The sequence below is a fragment of the Cydia amplana genome, chromosome 16 (genome assembly GCF_948474715.1).
Source record: "Cydia amplana chromosome 16, ilCydAmpl1.1, whole genome shotgun sequence".
NCBI lineage: Eukaryota > Metazoa > Arthropoda > Insecta > Lepidoptera > Tortricidae > Cydia > Cydia amplana.
Window position 1 is genome coordinate 15,054,383 of NC_086084.1, and position 20,656 is coordinate 15,075,038.

The following is a 20,656-nucleotide window of genomic DNA, read 5'->3' on the forward strand; positions in this document are numbered from 1 at the left end:
GAGTGTTAAGACAAAAAAATGAATTATCCGTCTGTCTGTCCGTCGGTCCGACCGTCTGTCCGTGTTTCATGTCACAGTCACAGCCGTGTATCTCAGAAACTATAAGGTATATTTGAATGAAAGGTTCTGTGATTAAGGTTTAAACTCACACGACCTTCCTCAGTTAAAGATGACTCACGTCACTCACCAGGCCGTGTCCGGGCCGGAGTTTCCGGCGCTTACTTTTCTATGACACATGACAAGTGATCACGCGATGCTTTCCATAGAAAACGAAGCTCCGGAAGCTCCGGCCCGGACACGGCCTGGTCTAACGTGAGTTACCCTTTAAAATAAATCCGTTATGTCCTTTCAAGGACCACCTTTATTGTGGGATGACTCACTGTTTACTCGGAGTATTAAATGTTGATTTTGGCCAGGAGGTCAGCGGACCAGATAAAGGTATTGTTTGTTTACATAAATGATTTAAGATTACACTTTGCCACACGGATCGTTTGTTTTGGATATTTTGTCTGCCAGTGTGACCATCTTACGATTACATTAAGGTCATGTGGGATATGGTGGTGTGATACGACACTTTGTTTTCTAACTAAATAATTTATGTAGAAAAACTTACCGTGCAAATACTTAATTTTGTCAGTAGACAAAGGCGGCAAATTTAAAAAATGAAGATGCAAAAGGGTGATATCTCGTTCAAATTTTGGATTTCACGCCTTTTTCTAGCGACAAATTGGTTATTAATTAACGTCTGTCAAATCAAATAAACCGTTGATAATCGTTTCACCCTATCTGTTATTTTGACTATGTAGAAAGGTATTACATTTAACAGAGGTTTGTAATAGGTTGCTAAGTGTTATGAAGTTTTTACACTTTTAATAGAATAGAATAGAATATAAATTATAATTATTATAAATTTCGTAAACACACAGACAATAGACATAATTATATAAAAATAACATTGTGAAAATAAAGTGTCACGAAAAATAACAATAAAATGACATTGAAATGTTCTTACAGATTGAAGAAATGTGGCTCGAAGGTCCGCCCGGTGCGTGGGAAGGGACGCGAGCGGCGCAGTGGAATCGCGTGCAGACACGGCTGGGCTTTGGACAGATTCAGCATGAGCTTGATGCCCAAGCACCACCTGGACGATGGACACTGCGAGCTAAGTTGGAGGACGGCTCACAGGTAAAAGATTTCATCATCATTTCTAAGGTAATTTAAAATAAAAATGTACGATCACCAATTTATACACAAACGACTGTCATCTGACCTAACCCAAAGAGTTAACGGATTACCGTAAAGATAAAAAATCGAATATCGTATTCCTTAGCTTTTGCTGTATTGGAGTTGTCACTCCAAGCTTAGCTCTCAGTTAGGTCTTTCTTCAGCTTACTTACTGTTTTACATACGTCCAATTTAAAATCTGTTACAGGGTGTGACGGAATTCTTGGTGGGCAATTACGAGATACCACCATTCCAACTCAGCGTGAAACACGCCGCCAGGGTGCTGAGAACCAGCGAGCGACTTGTCTGGACTGTGTGTGTTAGGTCGGTATCTAGTAAATTACACTTTAGGTACCAATGAGTTAATATTATTAACTCATTCGTCATCATCAGTATCATACCAGCCGAAAGGCATCAACTGCTGGACATTTGCCTCCCGAGGATCGACTGATGAAGAACGTTTCTGCCCCTGTGAAGGCCGATAGTGAAGAGCGTTTTTGCCCAGTGGAGGAGGTTTGCCATCGGAATCATAATTCGAATGTATCTATCAGAATCCTGAGCCGGGACCAACGGATCTTCCGTACGATTAGAATCGAAATGATTACTCTAAATATTGAGGGGAGGGAAGTGCGCCGTGCCGTCTAAGTGCGCCTACCATTAATATATCAAAAATTGCTTATAGAATACTAGTAATATTAATCTCACACCTCCTCCCTCCTCCTCCTCTCTTACCTACATCTCATTCAACTCTTTCCTCTCTGCAGGTACCCATGGACAGAAGCAGTGGAAGGCATGCTAGTGATCCGTCTCCGCGGCGCCGGCGTCAACTTCTCAACGGATTCAACACCTGGCGTTCGTACAGCCGTCCGTCTGCGTGCTCCGAAGGCCTGCCACAGACACGCTGTAGCTGCTAGAAGGATAGGGCTGGATGGAGGAAACCCGCCCGATGTTGTCGTAGCTGACTTCTCTTTCCAAGTTGGTGTTATTTTAACATACATAAAAGTAGTAGTAACTTCTCAAGGGATTCGACGCCGGGTGTCCGTACGGCAGTCCGTCTGCGTGTTCCGAAGGCCTGCCATAGAAACGCTGTAGCTGCTAGAAGGATAGGACTGGATGGAGGGAACCCACCTAATGTGGTTGTTGCTGACTTCTCGTTTCAGGTGTGTAGTCCCTATCAAACCCATCAAACTAATATTTTCTAAAGCACCATCATCGTGTGAAGTTGGTGTACCACTCAGTTATGTAGTCCCTTCAAACAAACTAAAACACACCCTGAAGCATCGACGCGCAAAATTGATGTCCTTGTTTCAAAACACTGTGTCAGCACTTGTAAAGTAAAGTGCCTTAAAAAAGCTTGAAAGCGCCAGCGCGTGAAGAAAATTAAATAAACTCTAACTGCCTTTATATGGACAAAGTCTTGAGCACAGACTAACCTGTCAATAAATCAATTTTAAATACCTATTTCAGGAGGAGGGTACGAGGATCTGGCAGAACACGACGGTAGTCTCCCAAGTGGTTGACAAGGCGGTCACCCTGCAGTTCCTTACGAAGCACCGAGTGGTCCTAGCCCCTGGGCTGCCCTATAAGTTGAAGGTACATCGCTGAAATGCTGTAAAAAGCTAAAAGGAGAAAATTGCTAAAATCGGGAATATCTTGAACTAAAAGGCAAGCCAAAGTCTTTCTTAGATAACATAAATATATGAGTCCTGTTTCTGCGATAAGTGACATATTGGAATTGTAACCTAATCGAAGGGTTAATCATTTGTGAACCATATTTAGTCACAGCGATTGTGAATAATTTAAGTAGATACTATTGTCCCAAACAGCTCTTCTCAATATAACTGTATTCTGTATTTTCCGAAACTACTTATAAGTCCAATTAATGAAACAGGCGTACCTTATGTTACAGATAAAAGCAACTCGCTGGGATGACAAGCCAGCATCGAACGAGCTTGTCCGCGTGTGTCGTTCACCGGCTGAACGCACCGAGGCGTCATGTGACGACGCAACGACGGACGCTAGAGGCGTCGCCAGGGTCATGTTCACTGTGGACGATGACGCCAATGTCCTATATAAATTTCAAGTAAGTTTGGCTTTAAACCCTTTGGAGCGTCAATGCATGGCAGTAATGCCAATGAACAACCCTAAACAATCAGCTTACAGTAAGTCACGCCAAGACCTAATTTCTTCTCTTGTAATTTTCTTGAGATTCTTTAGTTCACAAGTAACTAGCCAACGATTATCTATTTAAAACTTTAAACGCAGTCATAGCACCATAGCTAGAACCGTGAACATTAGAAGACTAATAATTTTTTTTCGCAAAAATTTGCCAAATTTTTTCCACTGTTAAATTCATAAGTTAATAATCCTAATCTATTTGCTGAATCAGGCAACTCTCAAAAATGAAAGCAGCACAGCAGCGTCCCCACTATACCTGCCAGTCCGAAGATCAGGATCCATACATGCTGCGCTCGGGCCCCTGCGCGGCGACGCCAACGCACGGAGCCTCGTGCCCCTTTACTTAAGCAAGGAGGTTGATACTGCGCTGAGCGTGCATTTTGTGGTGAGTTGGGACATACTTATTTGTCTTATCGTTCTCTTAAGTTAACAGTATTAAGAGCCTTGATTATATCGCCGTTCTTTCGCAATATCTACCTAATCCATACATGTTTGTTGCAGGATTAAATCTTGCCCAATATAAGGCGTTCGTAGTAGAAAGTATCTCTTCAGACAATACTTACCTATGGCGGTTTATATACGTGTACAACGCAACCAAGTCGAAAAGTGCCCCTTATCTTATTTACCTTTAAATTAAATAAACACCCAAATATCAGTTGTTTTATTTTTAATATGTATATTGTACAATATATACCAATCAAAAAAATTACACAGGTATGTCATATTCATTCAGAACAGTACACTAATTTACATTAACAAGTGGCATATTATATTGTAAATAACAAATATATGCACTATCTAATTATCTGCATTTTGATATGATTTTATTTTAGTAAACTTAGAAGACATAGGGAACAAAGAGAATATAAGCACTACGATAGAGAGTTGTTTTTGATATCTTTAAATTTGTTCATCATTTTGATTAACATTGTTTTAACATCGCTTTTAAATTGTTCGTCCATGTTTCAATTTTTTTCAATAAACCGCGAGTGACAATTTGAATTGACGTACGCAGGGCGCGCTCAGCGGAAAAAAAATCTTATGGTTCGATGTACATTGCTGCTTTTCTTAGCGCAATACTGCTCTTTGAGTGTTGCCCTACTTTAGTTTGCTTTACATTGCTACTGACAAGATTTGGTTGACGGACTATATATCGCCGCCTGCAAGCAAAATTGAAACTTATAACCGCGCATGAACCGTGAATCTCCTTTGCGCGCCGCAGTTTTATGACCGAGCTGTGAGTGTCGGCACGGGGTTATCACTTGACAAGTTTTTATACCTAAAGTCTATTTTTTTATTCGGTAGACTGAAATGACAGTTCATAGTATGAACATAAAATGTCATTTCATACTATGAACTGTCATTTCAGTCACCGAATAAAAAATTGACTTTATACCCACTGATTTATTATTTTTAAGATAAATATGTAGGAATTACAAACGTTGATTATGTAAACATACATTTTTTATCCGGAGATAGTAAGTATGTCTGATTCTCACGGAAGTAAGTTTCGAAGCCATTGTGTATTTTCAATTTTGCGCGAGCGCCGCGTGACACGACTATCGATCGTGCACACCGAGCGGCAGCCCACTGCCATACACCTGTCTGATGGGCGCGCCGGCCAAATGTACCTAAACTGCGGAGTGACACCCCCCTGGCACAGCGTCGCGCGGCATTGTATTTACATCGGAGCATCGTTAATAATGGCGTAAGCGCCATCGACAATAAGGTCCCTGTTCATAGATAACATCACATATATTTACTCGCTCAAGACATATATACCAGTGAACGCAAAAAATACATGGAAGACTAGATTGGAACTAATTATCAGCTTTAAACTGGGCAAGAGTACTGTTAATAAGAAAGTAAATTTTATGTAATTGCAGACTTTCCGTCTTTACGTGCGCGTTAAATTGAATACAATAATAGGCCAATAACGCTAGGTAGAAGATTTACTTTTGCAAACGATTTTGATACATCGCCAAAACTGCGACGGAAAGCTTGTCCGATACAAATCACAAATTACCAGAAATCGGGCTCGAGTTTCTTTAATTTCCGAAAACCACTAGGTCCTGTTTTCTGTGTATGACCCAATCAGAAAAAACGAGCTGACGATGCTAAAACTCAGGCCAGTGTTCTTATAATTCTAAGAAAGATTGACAAACGTTCGTGAAGTCATTTTTACTGGCTTAAATGAAAAAGGACTATCAGTTCTCTTGGTTGAACTAATTAACTAAGTACCTTAAGAATATTTGTCGAATTCCAGGTAATAACCCGCGGAGGCACCATCTACCGCTGGGGCGTGACCACCCAGTGCCCAATATCCTCCTCAACCAATCAAATTTATGCTGCACCAAGGAACAGCAAGTGTCCTCAAGCCCACCAATCCGATCACAGCAGTGACTTACTGGACAGACAAATCTACCAATCAGGCAACAGCAGTGGCTTCATCCACCAATCCGAAGGCAGTGATCTTCTGGATAGACATTTGCTGCGAGTCATGCTGCCAATCAAGATGACACATCAGATGTGCCCGGATAGCCATTTGGTGGCATATTTTTATCATAGTGGGGAGTTGGTCAGTGCTGTTAAGCATATTGAGATGGAAGAGTGTTTTGTTAACAAGGTAAGATCATTTTCCTATTTTGATTGACTTTCCAAAAAAATACTATAGTCTCGAATATTTTGAGACTAGTTCTGAATTGTTTGGGAAATTCTATTGATTTAACAAGTCTTTCAAATTCTAAGCCATGTCCATTAAACGTTTCCTCAAGCAGTTAGACTGGTAATTCTGAATAAAGGATGACTCACGCTAGACCCGGCCGGGTCCAAGCCGATACGTCCGACACGTCTATGACGGCTGATCGATGACCACGTGGTGCTTTCCACAGAAAACGAAGCTCCGGAAGCTCCGGCCCGGCCCCGGCCCGGTCTATCCTTATCCTTAAAAGATGACTCACGCTAGACTCGGCCGGGTCCAGGCCAATACGTCCGACACGTCATTGTCTATAACGATTGATCGGTGATATGATTTGATCGGTTGAAATGTTTTCAGGTGGAACTTAACTGGCTCTCCCGCCAAGTAGCACCGGGCGCCAGCGCCTCCCTCTCCATCAGCACCAACGAATTAGCCCTCTGCGGCCTCTCCGTGTTGGACTCGGCCTCGCGCTGGCTGGCCCCCGTGCCGTCAGCCAAGGACTCCATCATGGAGCGGCTGAGGAATATCATCGTTAGTCATAGGAACTTGACGGAGTATGATGCTAATGGAAAATGTTTTCTGAGTAAGTCATTATCTTCCTCGGCTTGGCAACTAATCCCAGGAATTGGCATGGGCACTAGTTTTTACGAAAGCGACTGCCTTCTGACCTTCCAAGCCAGAGGGGAAACTAGGCCTTATTGGGATTAATCCGGTTTCCTCACAATGTTTTCCTTCACTGAAAAGCGACTGGTAAATATCAAATAATATTTCGTACATAAGTTTCGAAAAACTCATTGGTACGAGCCGGGGTTTGAACTCGCGACCTCCGGATTGCAAGTCGCACGCTCTTACCGCTAGGCCACCAGCGCTTCCATGCTTTCTGAGTATGATTTTTAAATAAGTAGATATAGTCCGTCAACCAAATCTTGTCAGTAGCAATGTAAAGCAAACTAAAGTAGGGCAACACTCAAAGAGCAGTATTGCGCTAAGAAAAGCAGCAATGTACATCGAACCAAAAGATTTTTTTTTCCGCTGAGCGCGCCCTGCGTAGGTCAATTCAAATTGTCACTCGCGGTTTATTGAAAAAATTTGAAACATGGACGGACAATTTAAAAGCGATGTTAAAACAATGTTAATCAAAATTATGAACAAATTTGAACTATCGTAGTGCTTATATTCTCTTTGTTCCCTATCTATGTCTTCTAAGTTTACTAAAATAAAATCATATCAAAATGCAGATAATTAGATAGTGCATATATTTGTTATTTACAATATAATATGCCACTTGTTAATGTAAATTAGTGTACTCTTCTGGATGAATATGACATACCTGTGTAATTTTTTTGATTGGTATAGGTATATTGTGTAATATTAGGATTTTAAATAAACAACAACCATATCTAGTTTGGTCTAAGAATGATTTATTCTTCTGTTCAATCCATAGACACAAAAACATAAAAGTCAAAGACAAACTAAACATACTCTACATCTCCCTTTTCAACATAAAGTAAAATAATAAAATGTAAAGGTTAAAGAATTAAATAGTACACACATAATCGTTGAGATGCCTAGGAGGTCTAACATCTCTGTTAGATCTTCTGAGAGGCATTGGAAGAGCAGGTGCCTCAGTAGCACTCGTCGACTCCATCTCAGACTCAGGACTTGCAGCTGGATTCAAGTTAGTAGCAGGTGACTGCTGAACAGCGATCTGAGACCAAGCCGACTGTACATGCGGTTGGACAGGCTCTCTATTACTTTTGTCCACTTTGATGAACCACGAGTTCCTAGTTTTTAAGTTTCCATAAAAGTCTTTTATTGTTACAGATCGTGGATTGTTGGTGATTTTGTAAACCGTACCTGGTTTCCAAATACTACTATTTTCATTTTCTTTATATACTATCTTTTGCCCTTCCTCTAAAATGTCACTTCTAGATTTTGTGTGTTGATCGTAGTATGATTTATTTTTATTACAATTATTCAGTAATTTATGTTGTATATCATTATGTAGTTTTGGTCTTAATAAAGCTTTATTTATTGGAAGTTTGGTTCTACAGAGTCTATTGAATAACAGCTCGGAAGGGGAACAGTTAAGACTGACAATTGGGGTATTTCTATATTCTAACAAGAACAGCTCAATATCAGTTTTCGTTTCAGCAGATTTCTTTAGAAACCCTTTACACGTCTGCACTGCCCTTTCTGCAGCTCCATTGCTCTGGTGATAATGAGGACTTGAAAACACCGTTTTAAAACCCCATTCGACGCTAAAATCCCGGAATGCTAATGAGTTAAATGGCATGTTATCGGAGTATATAATTTCTGGTATGCCATGCGTTGAAAATATATATTTCAAGACAGAAATGGTTGTCTCAGCTGTTTTACTATTGAGTTTGTGTAACTCGATCCACTTTGAATAGTGGTCGAATAAAGTAAAATAATCATTGTTACCATATTGCAAAATGTCCACGGAAATATGCTGAAAAGGCAGTTCTGGTAATTCTCTCATAATCATTGGTTCTTTCATGTTGTTATTAGAATGTTTAAGGCACACACTACAGCCAGAAATGAAATTGTCTATATCAGAAAACATATTCTTCCAGTAGAATAATGTTTTCGCTCGAGCTTTGGTCTTAGACATGCCGAAATGACACTCGTGCAGTTTTGTCAGTATTAGTCTTTGTAGAGATGTTGGAACGTAAAGCCTATGGCCTATAAATATCAAGTCATCCTCAAAGCAAATGGTTTTTCGGATGTCGTAATAGAATTTCAGTTCAGTCGGTACCTTAGATACGGAAGTTGGCCATCCTTTTTTGAAGAAATCAATTAATTTCGATGCTACAGGATCTACTTTTATCTCTTGTTTCAATTGAGATAGTATTGCATCTGAAACGTTAACACTGTGAATTACTACATTGAGATCACTATCACAGTCTTGACTAGCCGTGGAGCAGGCTCGACTTAATGCATCTGCTATGTGCATTTGTGTACCTGGTACATGCTTCATGGTTAAGTCGTATTTACTTAATTTTAATTTTATTCTCTGCAGGCGAGTTGACGGAATGTCATGTAAGTCTTTTTTCATTATGGAAATCAGCGGTAAATGATCTGTCAACATAATAACTTTTTGGCCATAAATAAATGTGTGGAACTTCTTACAAGAGAATAATACAGCAAGAAATTCTTTCTCTATCTGACCATAATTTATTTCAGTCTCTGTTAAGGATTTTGAGGCATAATAAACGGGTTTATTATCCTGCAAAAGTACACAACCTATGCCTGTCTTGCTCGAGTCAGTCTGAATCACGATCTCTTTACTGGGATCAAAAGTCTGCAGAACGGGATTCGTCGATAAGATAGTCTTAATTCGCTCAAAGGCATCAGTATGAATTTTTTGCCAGTCAAATATCGTGTTTTTCTTTAGTAAATCTCTCAATGGGCTAGTAAGCGAAGCCAGATTGGGAATATATGGTCGTAAATAGTTAATTAGTCCTAAAAGTCTTTGTAAGTCAGACTTGTCATTGGGTCTGTCAAAATTAGTTATAGCCTTAATCGCGTCGTCATCGGGTCGGACTGTACCATTTTCAAATATTTGCCCTAAGTATTTAACTTGTCTAATCATGTATTGAAACTTCTTTTTGTTGAAACGAACATTACATTCCCTTGCCTTTTCGAACACTTTAGATAAGATGTTATGCATTTCTTCCTCAGTTTCTGAAAAACATAGCACATCATCGATATAGTTTACAACACCATCAATTGAGCTAAACATGTCAGATAAGCGTTTCTGAAACACTTCTGACGCTAATACAATGCCAAAAGGCAGACGATTAAATTTGTATGTTCCAAACATTGTGGAAAATGTACAATATTTTGAGGAAGTCTCAGTCAAAGCAATGTGCCAAAAGGCGTCTTTCAAATCTAATACTGAAAAGTATTTAGCATTCTTAATTTTCGCAGATAGATCTTCAATAGTAGGAATGTAACAATAATCTTTTACTATCGCGTTGTTAAGATCTTTCGGGTCTAGGCACACTCTAATAGACTTATCAGGTTTTTCAATCACCACTAACCTGTTAACCCATTCCGAGGGTTCCGTGACTTTGCTTATTATGCCGAGACCCTCAAGTCTTTCCAACTCTTCTTTTAATTTTGGCCTTATTTTTAGAGGAACTCTGTATGGAGGTTTGGATGTAGGTATAGTATCAGCTTTTAATTTGATTTCATAGGGATCATTAAACTTACCCAAACCTACAAACAAGTCCTCATTTTCACGAATTAATTGTTGTTTTCTATCATCTGTAGCTTCGATAGATGAAACCCTTTTTACTAAATTTAAACGAACACACGTGTCTCGAGATAGAATCGGTGTAGCGTCCTCTTTTCCCGCGATGCAAAACGTTTCAGAGTACATCTTGCCATTTACTTCTATGTTGAATGTTGCTAATCCTTTGACTTGCGTTTTGTAGCCATTCCAGCTCTCGAGTGTCGACACCGTTTTCTTGAGGGGAACAGGGTGTGAAGATATGACCTTTTCATAGATGTGTACTGGTAAGATGTTGACATCAGCTCCTGGATCAAGTTTGAATTGAACCGGATTGTTTCCAGGCAGTATTACCTTTTGGAACCACGCCAACGAGTCAACAGACATGTCTGATGTAACAGACCCTACATAGTAATCAGAATCATCTTGCAAGTTTACCTCATTTGATGCGACTTTGCTGGAACGACACATCTTAGCGAAATGATGTCTCTTCTTACAGTTGACACACGTCTTGTTATACGCCGGACATTGACCGTAGATATGATGGTATCCACAGTTCGAACAGGTCTTCTGGGTGCTTTTAGGCACTGTGACCGCATTAACATCGGGTTTGTTGTCAGTTATATCTTTAACATGTACATTCGTAATCTCAGATATTCTGAGTGATGACACCACATCGTCCAAGGGTGGGTCTCCTTTCTTTATCATCTTTTTTTGACAATCCGTGTCACTCGAACCTAATACAAGACGGTCCCTTAGAATTTCATCTTTATTTTTGAAATCACAATCATTGCATAACTGTTTTACGTCAGTCAAATAATTGTCAAAAGATTCTCCTGCTTTCTGATTTCTATTATAAAATAGGTACCTAGAATGAAGTATGTTCTTTTTGGGGTTGCAGTATGTTTCAAATACCTTTAATGTATCTTGGAGAGTTTTCACCTCTTCCGACTTTACATCTAGAGTGTTGTAGACGGCAAGAGCCTCCTCACCAATTAAATTTAGCAAAAGTGAGATTTTCCTTGCCTCTGTCACTTCGGAAAGACCCGCGGCATTCAAGTATATATTGAATGATTGCTTGAATTTTCTAAAGTTTTCACTTAGATTCCCCACCAGGGATAACTTGGAAGGTAAATTATATCCTGTAGCCATACTTGACTGCGCCATGTAATATTAGGATTTTAAATAAACAACAACCATATCTAGTTTGGTCTAAGAATGATTTATTCTTCTGTTCAATCCATAGACACAAAAACATAAAAGTCAAAGACAAACTAAACATACTCTACATATTGTACAATAGGATTACATATTAAAAATAAAACAACTGATATTTGGGTGTTTATTTAATTTAAAGGTAAATAAGATAAGGGTCACTTTAGCTTACACTATAATTCAGGTCATTAATTGAAAAAATATAATGAAGTTACCAATGTTACCGGGTCACTTCAACCAAGCATAATACTCTGTAGTATTCTATTGCATCTTTGTAAATAGTCACAACTGATTGCTGAAAATATTAGACATGTGGGCCTATGGACGGTTTCCAGGACACAATTTATGGTCTTGTTGGATAGATTTAGGCATACGTTTTAATTTTATTTATGCCTTTTAACCCTAAAACAAAAAAACTGAACATAATCTTAAAAGTTCGAAAGAGTTCTTCCAGTATGTACTTGTCATAACCTCAATTTTTAGTCATGTTTACCATCAACGAGCATGATTGTACATTGTAGGCCCCTTAGCTTTGCTTATTCTTATTTAATGTATTGGTATTTAATGGTGACAGCAGAAATATCTCATGAAACAGAAACGATTCAGAATGAAAACCAAATGAAAACAAATAAGGTGACGGCTGTCATTCACGATCCACATTCCACAGATAAAACACAGATGACACGCATTTTGGAATTATTCGAACACAGTGTTGCTAACCCGCGATTTTTCAAATTTGCCGCCTTTTACTACTGACAAGATTTGGTTGACGGACTTTACATACCATAAAATAAACGCAGGGCGGAAGTACTTACCGTTTTTGGCCACCTTAGCTTCCTTTTTGGCCAGTTGTTATATAGGTATAGTTTGTCAAAGGACTGTTTCATTTCAAACATAGACAGAGAGAATCATTATATATTTGTCTTACACTAGTACTAGCACCGAAAAGAAAAGGATGAGTATCTATAGTTTTTTTTGTTCTTATTTACCTACTGACAAATTGGTTTGACCAACTATAGAAAACTATTAAATCAATATATTTTTTGTGTTAAAGTTTTATATGGTAACGCAGCGGTTCTCAATATTTTTTTTAGAAATACTTGATGGAACCCTACAATAAAACAATAGTTTTAAGAAGTGTATTTTTTTATTAAATAAGTATAATTCTAAATTCTTGCGGAACCCCTGCAGGGGTGTCGCGGAACCCTAGGTTTCCGCGGAACACACTTTGAGAATGGCTGTGGTAACGGATTGATTTGACCAAAAACGGGACTTCTGGCGAAGACTTTATTTATGAATGATTTCCGCCAAATATGACCATGACGATATACTTTTTAAGGTTCCGTACCCATAGGGTAAAAACGGGACCCTATTACTAAGACTCCGCTGTCCGTCCGTCCGTCCGTCCGTCCGTCTGTCACCAGGCTGTATCTCACGAACCGTGATAGCTAGACAGTTGAAATTTTCACAGATGATGTATTTCTGTTGCCGCTATAACAACAAATACTAATAAAAAAGTCGGCCATTTTGAAAAAAAATGGCGGCGTCAAAAACTTCCTTGGTGCGGAACCCTCCGTGCGCGAGTCCGACTCGCACTTGGCCGGTTTTATTGTTACAGCGTCAGACGAAGCAGTTCCAACACCCAGCTCCGTCCTCACGCACTTGGCGGAGGGCGGCGTGCGCGTCGCCGGCGGCGCGGGGCACGCGTGCGCACCAGCGCCGGCGCCGGCGCCGCTGCGCGAACATGCGCAGCCTAGGACCGACTTTTCGGAGGTGAAACTACAATCTACCGTGTGTCCTGTATAAACACAGGGCCATACAGCATCTCGCTATCTTGTGCCATAATCTGTTAGCATTTTATCAAAATCCCTCTAGGTTTTGAAATAAGACCTGGATGCCAGACAATACATACTGGACAAACTTGGCCTAAGCTTTCCTACAGTTCCTACACATACAACTCAGCTGGTCTTTTCTGCGCATTTGTGGGCTATACCCGTAACCCTATACTTCCAAAATCACGAGTTATTAATAATATTAATATAGCCGAGGAAGGTGATGAGGATGAGACGTCCCTGACAGGAAAGTAAATGAAACACTAAAAGAATATAACCTACAATTCAATTCAATTCAATAACAGTAAGTACCTACAACAAAACAAACAAAGTAAGCGAAGACATCGGCCTGTGACGGCCAGTTTGCACGCTGCAGCCAACAGGCTGAAATAGCTTAGGCATAACCAATCAGTATTGTTTCTTCAACTTCGCTTACCTCTTTCCAGGCCTGGCTGTGGCGCCTGGTGGCAGTTGGCGTGAACGGGACAGTAATAACCAGTGCACGAGCACCGGACTCTATAACACGTTACGAGGCCACGGCGCTTTGCGTGGCAAGAAACGGCCTCGCTGTATCCCCACCGGCCTCCTTACAGGTTAGTGTTTATGGTGTGACTATCACCAGGCCAGACTCTCGCTTCGCTTCGACTTCGCTGTCCCCAGCATCCTAGTTCAAACTATACGCGCGAGACTGGCGCGTTCTGCATGTCTCTATAGTTACGGCCTTTCTCTGTTTCCCCAGTATCCTTAACAGCCAGTGGTAGACCACTTTATTTCTACTGGCATTACGCCCTTCGTGTCCCTCTGTGTCTGAGTGAGCCTCGCCATTTTATCCACGGTACCTAAATTAATGAAAACTCTATCAGTAAGCAGAATGTGAGACGCCCAATATCATCCTCGCCTAATATTTTTTTTTTATGATTTTGCAGGTGTTCCGTGAATTCTTTATCCATGCTGATGGACCGAAGCGACTGAAGCGAGGAGACTCGTCGATTATTCAATACCGCATCTTCAACTACCTTTACGAGTCCCTTAATGTAAGTATTTTCGAAATAAGTATGTATTTCGATTTGGTTTGAAATTATAAATAGCTACCACATTTGGATTTTCTAAATGCTTAACCCGAATCAACCTTCATCAGTTTCGGCCCAGTACAGAAGTCAGCCTCCGTAAACCTTCAAATTGCATTATGGAGTAATAAGTATTATGTCTTCTTTCTTGTAACATAATTGTGGAAATATAAGTGAACACAGCACGTTTTGCTATCATTGGCCTTAAGTGACCCTTTACTTTAATTTTGTATATAGGTACATACCTACTACTTTCAAGACGAGACGTTTTGAAATTCCAGATCGAGATTCAAGTACTAGCTGATCCGCACATAGAAGTGCCGGACCGTACCGAGGTGGCGGCGATGCCAGCTCGTGCAAGCGTGACGCGGCGCGTGACGCTACGCGCTGCGTTGCCAGGTTCAGCGCGGCTCGCTATACGCGCGCGTGCACCTTCTCAAGGAGTCAGGTGCTTCTTAAGCCCTTGCTACACGGTCGCCGACAAGCCTTCTAACCGTCTGTCCTTGGTCAGTTTTGGTCAAATTTTGTTGGAAACAACTGTCTACACGGTCCGTCCAGACCAAGGCCACGCGGTCTGAGGGGCTTGTCGGCGACCGTGTAGCAAGGGCTATACGAAGTGGTAGTTCGTGATCCGACGCCGCACCAAGGTGCAAGAGGTCGGATACGTCATTAACAAACGTAATGGAGCTGGGCGGGACATGTTGCCAGGCAGTGATGGCAGGTGGGCCAAAATGTTAACGGAGTGGTGGCCGCTTTCAGACGAAAGGAGTGCCTGGCGTCCGTGTCAGGCGTGTAGATAGACATAATGCCTTACAAAGTGCTCATAGTTACTCGAAAGTGTCATACTGTGCGATGGCGGCGTTGCCAGCTCGTGCAAGGTATAACGCTATACGCGCGTGTGCCAATACAGGGAGTAGGGTATCATCATTCTCTTGCCCTTGTCCCATTTACTTGGGGTCGGCGCAACATGTCTTTCTCTTCCATACCTCTCTGTCGCCCGTCAACTCATTAAGCCGGGTTCACATTTGTCTGTCGTGTTGTGTTGTGATGCATCAGAACGGTATCGGTTTCATACATTTAATATAGTTGCGTTCACATTTCTCTGATACCGTGTGTTGTGACGGTGTATGAAACCGATACCGTTCTGATGCATCACAACACAACACGACAGACAAATGTGTGTGTGTGTGTGTGTTTCATATCATCTCTCACACAGTCCATCCACCTTTTCCTCAGTTATCCTCTCCACGTACTTCCCTCCACATTCATTCGTAATACCTTTCTCGTCACATGACTTTCATCCCTAAGCATCACATGCCCGTACCACGCTAGGCGGTTTGCCCTTACTTTTTCTGTTATGGGTGCAACTTTCAGAATTCCTCTTATATACTCTTAGGGTATGACTTTTTACAAATTGGAGGTCTATTTGGAAGTGTGGGACCGCACAAGGACTTGCTACAAAATACTGGAAGGGCTTCTACTCAGTTATATTGTCTCCTACAGGATTATGAACTAAAACAGTCGAGCTCATAACTGAAATTCTGATTTGGTTGCAGTGACGAGATAATCATCCAGATCCAAGTGGCTCCAGAGGGTGTTCCAGCTCAGGACTATCACTCCGCTCTACTCTGTGGACCAGGTACAAAATTAAATTATGTTTGACAAAATTTCTGCATATTATATCTTTTGGCAACCTACTTTATTCTAAAAATTTACCTTGAAATGGTTTTTTACGTTATCCTTGTCGCTAGGTTACCAATGCTAAAGGTAAGAACTGATAGCCTCATCCACACAGTTTTGTGACAATTCATAAACTTAATACTTGGTCAACCAGATCTTGACAGTAGAAAAAGGCGGCAAATTTGAAAAATGTAGGCGCGAAGGGATATCGTCCCATAGAAAATTTGGTTTCGCGCATTTTTTTACTGAAAAGACTTTGGTTGACCAGCTATAATTGCAAAGATATGATTTTTTTTATTTAGGTAGTGAAGTGTCCAGCACGTCTGAAGTGTCCTGGTCTTGGCCCAAAGTTGACGCTATACCCGGCTCTGAATCCGTCACAGTTTGGGCCATAGGGGACATCGCTGGACCATTACTCGCTGTAAGTAACACAAGCACACAGTTACAAGTGAAATGCGAATAATGTCATCAGGTAGATATATTTTATCGGTGTCCCTGAGGATAAAATTCGAATCTCATTATCTCAGGCTGTTTTTCCTATTCTTCATTTATTAAAAGTAAACAATCGTTCGCTAAGTTCAGGGCCAAGGAATCTTTGGTCAGTTTTAGAAATAGAATAAGCACTTGACTCTTTAACACTCATCAGACATCAGAAGAATAAGAAATAAAACATGGATAAAAAAAACGTGCTACACTTAATAGCCTCACCTCAGTATAGTGATTGCATTGGCCAGCGCTAATCTATCAATACACGAATTGATAGTGTAAATAATTAGACTGATTCAATAATGCGCTGAATATTTTCTAACATCATGTTGATGGTTCCCAGGATGCAGATTCCCTAGTGCTACTGCCGCGAGGTTGCGGAGAACAGAACATGGCTCGACTTGCCACCAACCTTCTGGCCCTCAAACAGTTGGACCCTAAGAGCCCAGCAGCTTCGTCTGCTAAAGAACACGTAGCTAGGGGTACGTTTCGTCAATTAGAGTTGCACAGTGTCCGACATTTTTAAAACGTCCGTCAGACATTTAAGAAAATGACGGTCATTATCGCCATTTATCTGACAATAATGGACATTCATAAATTTGGTTTAATTAGAAATAAATCACTGTGTCCGTCACCCCCTGTGAATCCAATACACAGTACCTGCAGTTATGTGTGTACCTATTGGATTCTCAGGGTACACCTCTCTTAGACGACCGGTCTGGCCTAGTGGGTAGTGACCCTGCCTGTGAAGCCGCGGTCCTGGGTTCGAATCCCAGTAAGGGCATTTATTTGTGCGATGAGCACAGATATTTGTTCCTGAGTCATGGTTGTTTTCTATGTATTTAAGTATTTGTATATTATATATATCGTTTTCTAAGTACCCACAACACAAGCCTATAGAGCTTACCGTGGGGCTTAGTCAATTTGTGTAAAATGTCCTCTAATATTTATTTATTTATTTATTTTAGAGGTAAGTAGGTACGATACTTCTAGCTTACATACTGAAACAATGTCGTTTTCCCAGGATTCACTCGTCAGCTTCAATACACGCATCCCTCGGGTGGATTTAGCGCGTTCGGTGCCTCTGATGACCCATCTACATGGCTCACCGCCTTCACTCTTAGATACCTGAGAAAAGCACATGAGGTAAGCGTGGATATCAGCCTGAAGACGTTCTGCTTCTAATATTTTCTTCTCCTCTTCTTAGCCAATTTATATATACTTGTATTTTTTTTTTTTTTTTTTTTTTTTTTTGATATTAATCATTTACTTGTATTATGTTCACAGGTGATCTCACCAGGCATGCCACCGCCGCCGGCGCTGCGTCGAGCGGAGCGCTGGCTGATGTCGCAACAAATGGAGAACGGATGCTTCAGGAATGAGGGACAGGTCTTCCACAGGGAGCTCAAGGTTAGATTCAGAACTGTTGCACTCTTGGGGATGTTTCTAAATAGCCATAAATCCGTCTACTTGAAACTGTAGCCTTCCTAGTGTAACTTAGAAAGCGTCGCCTGAATATTGCTAATCAAAAATGAATAAAAATCCTGTTCGTTGAATGTTTATAATCCCTTGGGAATCCTTCATAATCATTTGCGAAAAAAAAGCAATATGAAACCATGTGCATGATAGGTAGGTAATGAAATTTATGCATGTGATTGAACGCCCTGCGTCTTAAAGAGGAGTTTAGGAAATTCAGAAACTTTATTACTTTTATGTACATATATGTTTTATATTTTACCAACCGAAGGGAGGAAGAGATGGATCTTCGAATCCAAAACGCCCTAAGATGCTCGGCAGCGCTCCATCGAGTCTTAGTGTCCAAGCTGATCAGTAGACCGACCAAGATTCGAGTCTACAAGACTGTAATTAGACCAAGTTTGATGTATGGGTGTGAAGCTTGGACGCTGACTCAAAAAGAAGAGGCGGAGAGAAAAATCTGGCGGAAAATTTTGGGGCCTATCAGAGATGAAGATGGAACTTGGAGGCGAAGGACTTGGTCACTTTTTCTTTAGTGTATGACATGTATTTCAATTTACAGGTCAAGGTATTGTGATTTAACGAATCCTGTTTCCTTCCCCAGGGTGGACTCAACGAAGACGGCGAGATCGCCAACGTAGCGCTAACCGCCTACGTAATCACCTCCCTAGTAGAAGGGGTATCTGATCTCCCCTACAAACTCCTCAAGAACACCCTCCACTGCCTCCGTGCTTTACCCCCCTTGAAGACTAAATCACCGAACAGAGTCTACGCTCACGCTGTTCTAGCCTACGCATTTATGAGACTGGGGAGGTAATTTAATAAAGCTGTCTTTATTTAATTTCAATTGCTTACCTACATATACCTACATATGCACCAACATATGACAGGTCTTATGTTGGTGCATAGAAATTAAACCCGACTGATAGTAAGAGTGACCCAGGTGTCATATAGGTACACATGGCAACGTGTGACGTCGTTGGAATGACATCCGCTGTGCTGTGCTTTACGACGACATTCACAGTGATAGATATATAAAACTTTATTCGTTTCCACAACATACATGGTACCTACATAGATAGATGAAAGAAGACATGCAGCTTAAAATTAACATAAAAATTAGTTTACAAATCTTAAAGTAAAAGAAATTAGAAAATAAAACACAATGCTCAAGGGTTAACTGGAAGAGATCCCTGAAAGGGATAAGTTCGCCTTTGTACTAATGATGTGTGTTCTTTCATGTTTTATGTTTCTTTTTGTACAATAAAGTATTTTACTACTACTACTACTACTAAACACAAATACAAAACCATGTATCGTGGCAGAGAATAGACGCTGGCTCAGCATGGTGATGCGGCAAGCCACATCGCTGATATTTTGCCAGGACAGAAAAATGAAAAGACTGTACAACGCTTAATTCTTATAAATCTTACTTAACTTAGGTAATGATGCTCATGTTGTGTGTTCTGTGTGTACTGGCACGTGCTTATGTGCATGAGATGTAGTGATATCCGTTCCCGGACTTGTTTTATGTGCCCATACCTCTCTTAAAAATTTGTCTTGTTAGGAACCTTTGTAGATTCATTAATTGATTTGCCTTGTAGGTATGAGGAGGACTTGAGGAGAAGCAACGAGGCGAGCCCAGGGGTGGAGGGGTTGGAAGACGACGAGGATGTTAGGGAGCTGCTCGAGCTGATGAGGATGGCGAGGAGGAAGGAGGAGTTTGTTTGGTGGGAGACGAGTAAGTATATAAATCATTTATTCGCTTGCTTTTCTATTTTATTTTTCAATTGTTTTTGCTTGCAAAAACCACTTAAGAGCCAACAGGAGCTAAGATTTAAATATTTTAGGTAAATATACCCGTCTCGCTAACGGAAGCGGCTCCTAAAACTAGTGCGATAAGGACAAGGTGAAAAATCCTGCGTAAAAATCTCAAAAATCGAGGTTTCGTACTCGACTGTTTCCTCCTCCAAAACTTAACCAATCGTAACCAAATTTGGAAATCTAAATGATTATGACATTATCTGTGTCGGACCGTTTTGCTTTTTTGGTTAATTGATATTAGTTTTGAATAGCACGCCTCTCATTGCGGCATAGTCAATTAGGCCATTTTGGCCATTTTTGAAGGGCGCCTTAAAAAACAAAAATATCAAAAAAAGCAAAACGGTCCGACACAGATATTGATAATATTAATCTGTGTTGAAAAAATCATTGCTCTAGCTTCAAAACCCACGGAGGAAACAGTCGAGTGCGTTTGTATAGAGAAATGACCACTCCTGTTGGCTCTTAAAGGTTATCGTATTTTGCTCCCATTGAAACATTTAATATGCTTGATTATCAATTTCACTTTTATATAGGTACAGTCAGTAGCAGATTATGCTAAGCGGGCGAGGTGTTCAAAATGATCTTGACGCGACTTTATCGTTAAGAGAATAAGAGCGTGTCAAGGTAATTTTGAACTCCTCGCCCGCTTAGCAACTTCTGCTGCTGACTGTACTACACTAAAAAATTTGAATCGGATTCCTTGTAATGCTTTACTCAT

General features: G+C 40.6%; 1 protein-coding gene across 1 annotated transcript in view; it reads left to right on the top strand.

The window, feature by feature from the left end:
- LOC134655468 (pregnancy zone protein-like) overlaps positions 1-20,656 on the top strand; it is a 43,364-nt gene that overhangs the window by 12,886 nt on the left and 9,822 nt on the right. Inside the window, exons 5-23 of the mRNA XM_063510931.1 lie at positions 1,015-1,185; positions 1,433-1,548; positions 1,989-2,199; positions 2,692-2,817; positions 3,134-3,307; positions 3,614-3,787; positions 5,669-6,028; positions 6,458-6,683; positions 13,192-13,346; positions 13,852-13,998; positions 14,332-14,439; positions 14,754-14,920; positions 16,029-16,111; positions 16,455-16,573; positions 16,982-17,120; positions 17,663-17,784; positions 17,926-18,048; positions 18,719-18,927; positions 19,719-19,855. Coding sequence (XP_063367001.1) covers positions 1,015-1,185; positions 1,433-1,548; positions 1,989-2,199; positions 2,692-2,817; positions 3,134-3,307; positions 3,614-3,787; positions 5,669-6,028; positions 6,458-6,683; positions 13,192-13,346; positions 13,852-13,998; positions 14,332-14,439; positions 14,754-14,920; positions 16,029-16,111; positions 16,455-16,573; positions 16,982-17,120; positions 17,663-17,784; positions 17,926-18,048; positions 18,719-18,927; positions 19,719-19,855 — 3,067 coding nt within the window. The remainder of the gene's footprint in view (positions 1-1,014; positions 1,186-1,432; positions 1,549-1,988; positions 2,200-2,691; positions 2,818-3,133; positions 3,308-3,613; positions 3,788-5,668; positions 6,029-6,457; positions 6,684-13,191; positions 13,347-13,851; positions 13,999-14,331; positions 14,440-14,753; positions 14,921-16,028; positions 16,112-16,454; positions 16,574-16,981; positions 17,121-17,662; positions 17,785-17,925; positions 18,049-18,718; positions 18,928-19,718; positions 19,856-20,656) is intronic.